General features: G+C 40.3%; 1 protein-coding gene across 1 annotated transcript in view; it reads left to right on the forward strand.

The window, feature by feature from the left end:
• hand2 (heart and neural crest derivatives expressed 2) overlaps nt 1–6,439 on the forward strand; it is a 12,237-nt gene extending 5,798 nt beyond the window's left edge. Inside the window, exon 2 of the mRNA XM_083764588.1 lies at nt 6,076–6,439. Coding sequence (XP_083620714.1) covers nt 6,076–6,177 — 102 coding nt within the window. The 3' untranslated portion in view covers nt 6,178–6,439. The remainder of the gene's footprint in view (nt 1–6,075) is intronic.
• Nucleotides 6,440–9,367: the final 2,928 nt, after the last annotated feature.

Consider the following 9,367-nt stretch of genomic DNA (forward strand, 5'->3'; position numbering starts at 1 on the left):
GCTATATGAGCTTGTAGATCTGCTATTTTTCAATAGCTAAAGCACCAAAATGTGCTGCACAATTAAGGTGCCCTTTTTTTTCACTTGAGCACCTGCCCCTCTAAATGTCTGTGCACGCCACTGGCTCATAATATAGGCCTACATATATACTCTGTCGTATGGCGGTGAGCCGCAGATCAGATATACAAGCACATTCACAAAGGGTTGTGAGCTTATAGATTTGATATTTCGGCCCTGACCGGAGGCTATAAACGCATATCACTAAATATATAGCCTATTATTTGGAGAACATAATAGGCTATATAAGGCTATATAGGCATATTATATGTATTTTTGTAGTGAGCACGGCTCGCATGCGCGCCCTTGAGCACGCGCCTATATAGCTGCCCGCTGACGCTTGTTGACCAAAATGACAGTCTATTCAAATATGTCAATATAATGAATCAAGTTGGCCTAATTAATATTATTTAATTATTCCATTCATTAATTATTTATTAAGCGTTTAATGAGTATATATAGGCCTATAAGTTCTCAGTTCAACACCCACAACACACACGACTGACTCTTGGTTTATTGTCGGGTAATATCATATGAATATGAAATATTATACATCTGCCAATCAATAACACGGAGCTATAGGTCTAATCAGGTTGCATCGTTTCATTTTCGTTGTAACAATTTAATTAAAAATAATGTATATTTAATAATGTATATTTAGTCCAATTCATATATAGCCTATACTCTTATGCTATATAGGGCTCAAGTGGTTCATTTCTCTGGAGTAGGCAGGCTGGTACTTTAAATAAATTAACCACTTGAGCATAATTCCAGCACTGTGTAACTCTGAGTGTGTAACAACATTACACTCGCGTTTAATAACAAACACTTTTTGACATTCCGGCGAAAATATATAGCTTAAGCCTTTCGGTGGAAAGATTGTATATAGTGTAGACTCAGAGAGGACAAAAACGCTGACCAATACAGTGCCGACTCAGCGGCCAACTAAGTATTAGTTTACTAAGTATATATTGAAGACTTTAAACCCCTGTATGCTTAGCAGCGGCGAACACACAGTGTAGGCCTACTATGTGCAGCCTTATGCTGGCATGTGGAGCCGTTTAGTCTGCACACGTAATATAGAAATGAATCACTCACGGATATTACGGTAGACCTATATGTCAAAGCAAACATCACGCGAGAGCATGAAGACATCACGAGATGCCTCGTTGACTTTCTTTCTTTAACTCAATATATAGCTTCTCGATAAACTCGTTGCCGTCACGACGTGTGTGTGTGTGTGTGTGTGTGTGTGTGTGTGTGTGTGTGTGTGTGTGTGTGTGTGTGTGTGTGTGTGTGTGTGTGTGTGTGTGTGTGTGTGTGTGTGTGTGTGTGTGTGTGTGTGTGTGTGTGTGTGTGTGTGTGTGTGTGTGTGTGTGTGTCTCAGTTATCAGTCAGTGTTTTTTGTGTTATTGAGAGGGACATGGTATATTATATATCCTCCCCGCAGTGACTATTAGTGCCTAAAGACGGTGCTGCCTAATAAGGGCTTTAGTGAAGTCCTCCCCTGACCTCACCATTAGGACCATTATGCTAAGCTGCCTCGGGTCACCCAGACAAATTATCTCCGAAGAAAAGAGGACACAAATGGAACCACAGGGTCCATTGGGTCCCATTTGTATCCTCTCCGGACTGCTGAAAATGTATTGTTTGGTTGCTTTTACACTGGATCCAAATGTTTTCGCTCAGCCTCAGTCAAGACCCGAGAGAAATCAGATGCTTCAAACATGCCCGCGGGACCCACATAGTGGACAGAATAGCATGCAGCTCTGCAATTCTCACTACATTTGTATTATAATTTAGGTAGGCCTATAAATTCCTTTGAATTATTATTATTATTATTATTATTGCGGTTATTAATACTCTTTAACCCCTTTTTAAAAGAAAAATAATTTAATTTGTGTTCAACTCTAACTCATGAAGATGTGTGATGTTTTGTAGAAATCTTTTGAAAATCTAAAACAATAAAGACGATATTTGAGGAATTGGCTTGGACGAGGATTATGCAGCGCGTGCAGCCTAAATTTGTAAGCTATAATAACGGTTTCCCACACTTGATGTCCACAAAACGACACAGTAATTTCTCTTACAAATCATCCTCGTTGTTCTGTCCGCGACCAATGCGGGGGGAATGTTAAGACTATTAGTTTAATTTATAGGCTAATACGCGACCGGTTGTTAAGGTTGAAGATCACGTTATTTGTCCGCCAGCGACAGCGAGTATATAAATTAGGCTTATCGCCTTTGCTATTACAGCCAAAGCAAAACACTGTGTTTTATTAGAGCCATCAGTATCTGGATCGACGTGACATATAGGCTATAGGCGGCTATAGACTTTTTACCATTTGTCTCATGGGCTTAAAGATGCTTTTGCTTTCGCCGTGTGTTTAGTGACAGCTGTCATTTGTGTCCGTGACAAACGGGACATGCACAGACATCCCAAATAAAGTCATTATTTGGGTGCCGTCCTGCATTAAATAGGCCTATCAGAAGTAATTGTTCGCAATCATGGGACGATTCTTTTAGACGAAGAATTGTATAGATAATAGGCTATACAGTCACAGTGGGAGTTCAAGATTATTCTGCTTATCCTCATGATGTCGCATTTAGCAGTCGCTCTAAGAGCGTCTGCTAAATGCTTCCATGTAATTCGGATATTGGCGAGTTGGTTTAATGTTCTTTTGGCTTGCAGGACCGATTCTCCAAAATGAGGCATACAGGCCTGTAGGTATCATGATACCTACAGGCCTATACAGGCCTGTAGGTATCATGATACCTACAGGCCTATACAGGCCTGTAGGTATCATGTAGGCCTGTAGGTATCATGTAGGCCTATGTCTTTTTTTTAACAGGTAGTCAGTGCCTATATACGTATTCAATAAACTCATTTTTTATTTTACATATTTGTCCAATATACTATATTGGACAAATATGTAAAAACACTATAGGATTGTAGGCCTACTGCTATACGTGCCTATTTGTTATACGCAGACATATTGCCTCATGTTGAATATATGGCTTGGTTGTTGCTGGTCAATATAGGAATCTGATCGGTGATCTGTTGTTAATTGTTATACATTAATGTTAATTAATGTTAATGTTAATGTTAATTCATGTTAATTGTTATACATTAATGTTCTCTGTCCATACGTGTGGACTTCTATGTCGCAGGTGTCTCTGAGGTATTCTAAAGACGTCGCACGCGTCGCAGTGAAAACTCGAAGATGAGTAAAATGCATTATAAATGGCAAAAAAAAATAAGTTATAATGCAGATATAGCTGTGTAGCCTATAAGTCATATATAGTGTAAAACCTATAGAGTGGGCTTAATGTATCGATCGATATGTATAGCCTATAGGCTGGCCAACAGAGACAACGGAAAGGGTAGCATGAACGCATAGCCTATAGCGTTAACTGAACCGATGCATGCAGTTCAATAGAGGTAAACTAGTTATACAAAAGAGACAGTCTCGCTCAGCAAAACCATTCAGTTGTGCCGTTCTGTGTCGAAGTGTCCTTGAGCAAGACTCTCTGAACCCCTAATAGCATGTTGATTGATTGATGGATTGGTTGGTTGGTTGGTTGGTTGGTTGATTGGTTGATTGATTGATTGATTGAAGTATTTGCAGAATATTTGCAGAAGTTGAAAGCACAACTCAATACAAAAACTGTCAATGTGGACGATACAGATAAAGCTTTACAGTTGTTTACATTTCATCAGGACATTTGTACAAATATATATGCCTATAAAAAGCAGGAAATCATAAAAGGAGGTAACATTCCTGTAACATTCATGTTTTCCTCCGCCATCGGCGTGTGAATGGATGAATGTAATGAATGCACAATCAAGCTGCATAAAAGCGCTATAATATATTTAGCCTACAGTTAGTACAGTATAGCCTACATTGCTATCGCATAATCGCAATGTTTTAGCTTGTGACAACATCCTGAAAGCACTCGAGCTGAGCTATATGCCTAGACCAAATAACCTATCTCTGTCAAAAACACGTTCAACTTAATGATGGGATTAATAATAAATGTAATTTAGGCTACTGTTTTGGCAATTGTAATTACTTCATATAGGCCTACTTGTTTGGGGGAAAGTAATGGACTGTATAGGCCTTTCAGTGATGGAAGTTTTTGAGTAAAAGTACAAAAGTAATCATATAAAAATGTATAGGTAGCCTACTCATTATGCAGAAGGTCCCATTTCACACGTTTTTAACATTTATATTAAAATATACTTTGAAAAAATAGCAGATCTACAAGCTCACAAAAAGTGTGTTGGCTGTCTTTGAAAATAGCACAAGCTCACAACACGTGTTCTGAGCTTGTACTTATGATGTATAAAGGCCTGCATTAATATATACAGTATATAGGTCTGAAGTGGTTTTGTAATAATAATAATAATAATATTAATGTAGAAATTAACTATAACTAAAGTATTCAAATAATTTAAAAAGTACAATATTTGCCTCTGATTGGAGTAGAATTATAAAAGTATTGAACATTGTGAATACTCCAGTGAAGTGGAACTAACATTTTTGTAAGTACAGTATAGCCTAATGTAAATGTACTTTTATATACCATGTGGTTCCCAAACGTTTTAGCTCAAGACAAAAAAGAGATATGTTTGTCCATGACCCAAACTAGACCCAAACTAGACCCAAACTAGACCCAAACTAGACCCAAACAGAGATATGTTTGTCCATGACCCAAACTAGACCCAAACTAGACCCAAACTAGACCCAAACAGAGATATGTTTGTCCATGACCCAAACTAGTGAAAATAGCAGATCTACAATAGATATATAGATCGGCTATTTCTATACTTCTTAAACATTTGTTTTCTAAGTCCTGGAATTTCTTAGATTTTTCTTTTTATTTCTTCATGAAATTTTAATTTTAATTCATGAAAAACGTAATAATTAAAAACCCAAGAAAATAACTACAGGTAGCCCTAAAAATGGGCCGCTATACCCAGTGTTTGTGAATGCAGTGCTTGCTTACACCACAGACTGCCATGTGTCAGGGGTCAGGGGTCAGGGGTCAATTACCATGCTGACTTGTGGTGGACATTTTTTGTCAAAATGAAATGTTTGCCACAGACATGTAAAATGAAAATATCACCAGAAACACACACAAGAGCCTGACCGACCACAAAAGGTCTGAGAGTGTATATACAAATGGAACCAAATGGACCCGTAATGGTTCCATTTGTTCACGCTCAGAGTTAAGGGGGTCCTCGCAAATAAAACTTCTGAGAACCACTGACTCCTAATATGCCATATGTAGTAAATAATGTCATATTCCGAAGAAAACCTGACATTCAGTAATTGGGTTTTATGATCAAAATGAGAACATTATAATGAAGGACATATAAAGAGAGGTCACACAGCTTGTAGTCACAATGCAAATATACTTTATTTTAATGTACCAACGTTTCGACAAAAAGGGTATAAAAAAAAGAAAAGGAGAAATTAGCCACTGACAAGAAAGACCACGTCTTTGCCACGGACACATGTGTCCATGTACGGACATGTTGATGACCCGCGCAATGTGTCATTATATGTGACCAAATTTGACTGGGAGACTGCCATTGGATTTTTTAGAATTTTTGTTTTTTCATTTCATATGAAAGCAGGGAATCATAGCTTCAAATTGACATATTGGTTGTTCAGTTTGACCCACCAGTTTTGGAGATATGGCTTATAGAGTAATGTCTGGCAGAAAACAGCGAGTTGAGAAAACAGGCTTGAAAGGTTCACTTCTGTGGTCTCTAACATTACAATAGCTACATGTTTAAGCATTTCTTTCATATTTACATGTCAATTTCAGCTTTGACACTTATTTCAGACATGCTCTAGTATGTGAAGAGTCTGCCTGTGCTATTAACTCATTTTGAAAAAAAGGAAAAAAAAGGGTTTTCTCCTCTGGTGAAAAGCTGGAATGTGTGCGATGGCAGTCTCTCAGTCAAATCTGGTCACATATGTCCTACTGTCTCCGTCCACCATGCAGGTGGAGGTCTTGAAGACGACAGCTCCGCTACAGGGGGACAAGAAGACCAAGGGACGGACAGGCTGGCCGCAGCACGTCTGGGCCCTGGAGCTCAAACAATGACACCTGCACGTCTGACCACAAACATTATAGGCTAGCGTGTGTGTGTGTGTGTGTGTGTGCATGCACGTGTACGTGCGTGTGTGTGTGTGTCTGTGTGTGTGTGTGTGTGTGTGTGTGTGTGTGTGTGTGTGTGTGTGTGTGTGTGTGTGTGTGTGCATGTGTGCGTGCGTGAGTGCATGTGAGATGTGTGTGCGACCGTGCTGTCACAACACAAACAACGGACTGTTCCTGTTAACCGCGACAACAGCCTGCTGTCTGTCCCCCCCCCCCCCCCCCCCACTGACTGTCAATCACACTCTGTCTGTCTGTCTGTCTGTCTGTCTGTCTGTCTGTCTGTCTGTCTGTCTGTCTGTCTGTCTGTCTGTCTGTCTGTCTGTCTGTCTGTCTGTCTGTCTGTCTGTCTGTCTGTCTGTCTGTCTGTCTGTCTGTCTGTCTGTCTGTCTGTCTGTCTGTCTGTCTGTCTGTCTGTCTGTCTGTCTGTCTGTCTGTCTGTCTGTCTGTCTGTCTGTCTGTCTGTCTGTCTGTCTGTCTGTCTGTCTGTCTGTCTGTCTGTCTGTCTGTCTGTCTGTCTGTCTGTCTGTCTGTCCGTCCGTCTGTCTGTCCGTCTGTCTGTCACACACACACGCACACACACACATGCACGCACGTGCGCACACACCGTGCACGCCGTGAAGGCCCGTGGGGGGAGGAGTGAGGAGGGGGACGTCATGGCGCGCGGACATGCAGCAGCAAAGAAGCTTTTATTTAAAGGAATTATAATTTATGTGCAATGTGGCCTCCTCCTCCGTGCGTGTCGACGGAGCCTGCACGCAAGCACGCACACACGCGTGCGCACCGTGCACGAGGTCACTGAAGGGGACACGTACAGTATACGCAGGCGGACAGTTGGACACGACACAGGGGAGAGAGACACACGCCATTGTCACCATGAAGGGAGGACAAGTGGTAAGGGACTATTGTTGATGTCATAGATGACTAGACCTAATTATTATAATTATTATTATTATTGCTATTGTTGTTGTTGTTGGTGATTATTGAAGAACTGTGTTTTTAAAGACTATTTGATGTAGGCCTACTATGTGACGTCATCCTATCTTATATCCATCGTTGTGTCTGTCTGTTTGTTTTGGACCGTAACAACAAAAAAAAAAGAATAAAAAGAGAACCCTGATTGGTGCAGAAAATAGCCCATCTGTAGATCTGCTATTTCCCAAACGAGGTCTTAACCTATTCTGAACGGGCACCCATTTTGGTGTTGGCATCATGTTATGCTTTAGCTATTGAAAAATAGCAGATCTACAAGCTCATATCGCGCCACCGAGTGGCGCGATATGAGCTTGTAGGTCTGCTATTTTTGAAAAATCGAAGAACGACTGACATTTTTAGAATCTGATCTCAGGTCAGAATGGGTTCGTCAGACCAGCGTGTGTCCAGTGGAAACCTCGTATGAATCTGATCTCAGGTCAGAATGGGTTAAATGTCACTCCAGTGGCGAGTGCCGTGTCATTTCTATAAAAGGGTCCCCGGTTCACACTTCTCTGTACGGCGACAGCGTCGTGCATCGAAAACGGCCGATCTGCAGTGGTGGAAAAATATCTCTAACATTTTGTACTTTTGTAAAAGTATCACTATACTGCAATGTAGATATATAGGCTATACTCTATTACAAGTAAAAAAGTCCGGAATTAAAAAGTTACTTGAATGAATGTACAAAAGTATTGGTATAAAAATGTACGTAAAGTCAGTAATTGTGCGGAATGTCCCATTCCATTCGTTTTCAAATACGAAAAAAAAGGAAAATAGTCGACCTATACAAGCTCATAATGCATTGTGAGCTTGTAAATCGCTTGGGTTCAAATGGCCAAAATGTATACTGGGTGATGTACTGTATGTTGGGGTATGTTCTGTAACAATAATCTACGTCTACAAAGTAACTATAGAGTAACTAAAGTTGTCAAATAATTGTAGGGGAGTAAAAGTACAAAAGTACACTATTCGTCTCTGAGATGTATAGTGGAGTAGTAAAGTGTAAAAGTACTGAAAATTGGAAATATTCCAGCAAAGTAGAAATACCTCAAGATATTGCGGTATTTACTCAGGTACTACAGTACCTGAGTAAACTTACATCGTTACTTTACACTAGCCTGGTTAATAAACCAGACTAATATCGCACGGACCGCGGGATATTAGTCTGGGGAGGCTCAGCGTGGATTTCATTTCCAGGGGGGGCGGGTTGAAACATTTTCTCTTTGACGCAATTGGTCAGAGCTACTGTCAGTCAAAGGTCTCAAGCATTGAAAGTCACTGTAACAAAGCCCCGCCCATATTGCATACCGTGTCCCGATTGGCCGCCCCATTTCTCTGGTGTAGGAAATGGGCGTATACAATTGAGCCTCTCCAGACCGTAATCCGCCGGCAGGCAATTGTTTTTTTTGCCAACGGCAGATTCGGTCTGGTTTACCATTCTGACCGGGCACCCATTTTGGTGTCGGCATCATGTTATGCTTTATCTATTGAAAAATAGCAGATCTACAAGCTCATATCGCGCCACCGAGTGGCGCGATACGAGCTTGTAGGTCTGCTATTTTTGAAAAAATCGAAGAACGACTGACATTTTTATAATCTGATCTCAGGTCAGAATGGGTTAATCAGACCAGTGTGTGTCCGGCGGAAACCTCGTATGAATCTGATCTCAGGTCAGAATGGGTTAACCAGGCTAACTTTACACCACTGCCGCTAGCCCGCGGTGGGCAGCTTATTTTCGCCGTGCGACAACGCCGTACAGCGGAGCGTGAATCTCATTGTGATTGTTGTGGTGATTGTTGTTGTCATGGATACCGCGTACAGTGTTCTTTTGATGGTGGTTTGTTGATGTTTTGTTTAAAAAAAAAAGAAAAATAAATACCTGTTCTTCTTCTTCTCCCACTAAAATTGACGTGATGTGACGTTACGTGGCTGGGCGGGGAATATAGAAATGATTAATAATAATAATAATTAATTAAGAAATATTAATATTTGGGATGTTGAAAGGAATTAAAAAAGGAAAGTTAATTGCCGTTGATTTCAATAAAACCACTGTCTTGTTTTACCATAAATTGTTGGATATATATATTTTATATATTTTGCTTATACAGAATCAAAAACATTTCAGTTAATTAATTTATACATAGGTCTCATGTCAGTTGCTAAA

This window comes from Protomyctophum parallelum, assembly GCF_964188405.1.
Source record: "Protomyctophum parallelum genome assembly, chromosome: 5".
Taxonomy (NCBI): Eukaryota; Metazoa; Chordata; class Actinopteri; order Myctophiformes; family Myctophidae; genus Protomyctophum; species Protomyctophum parallelum.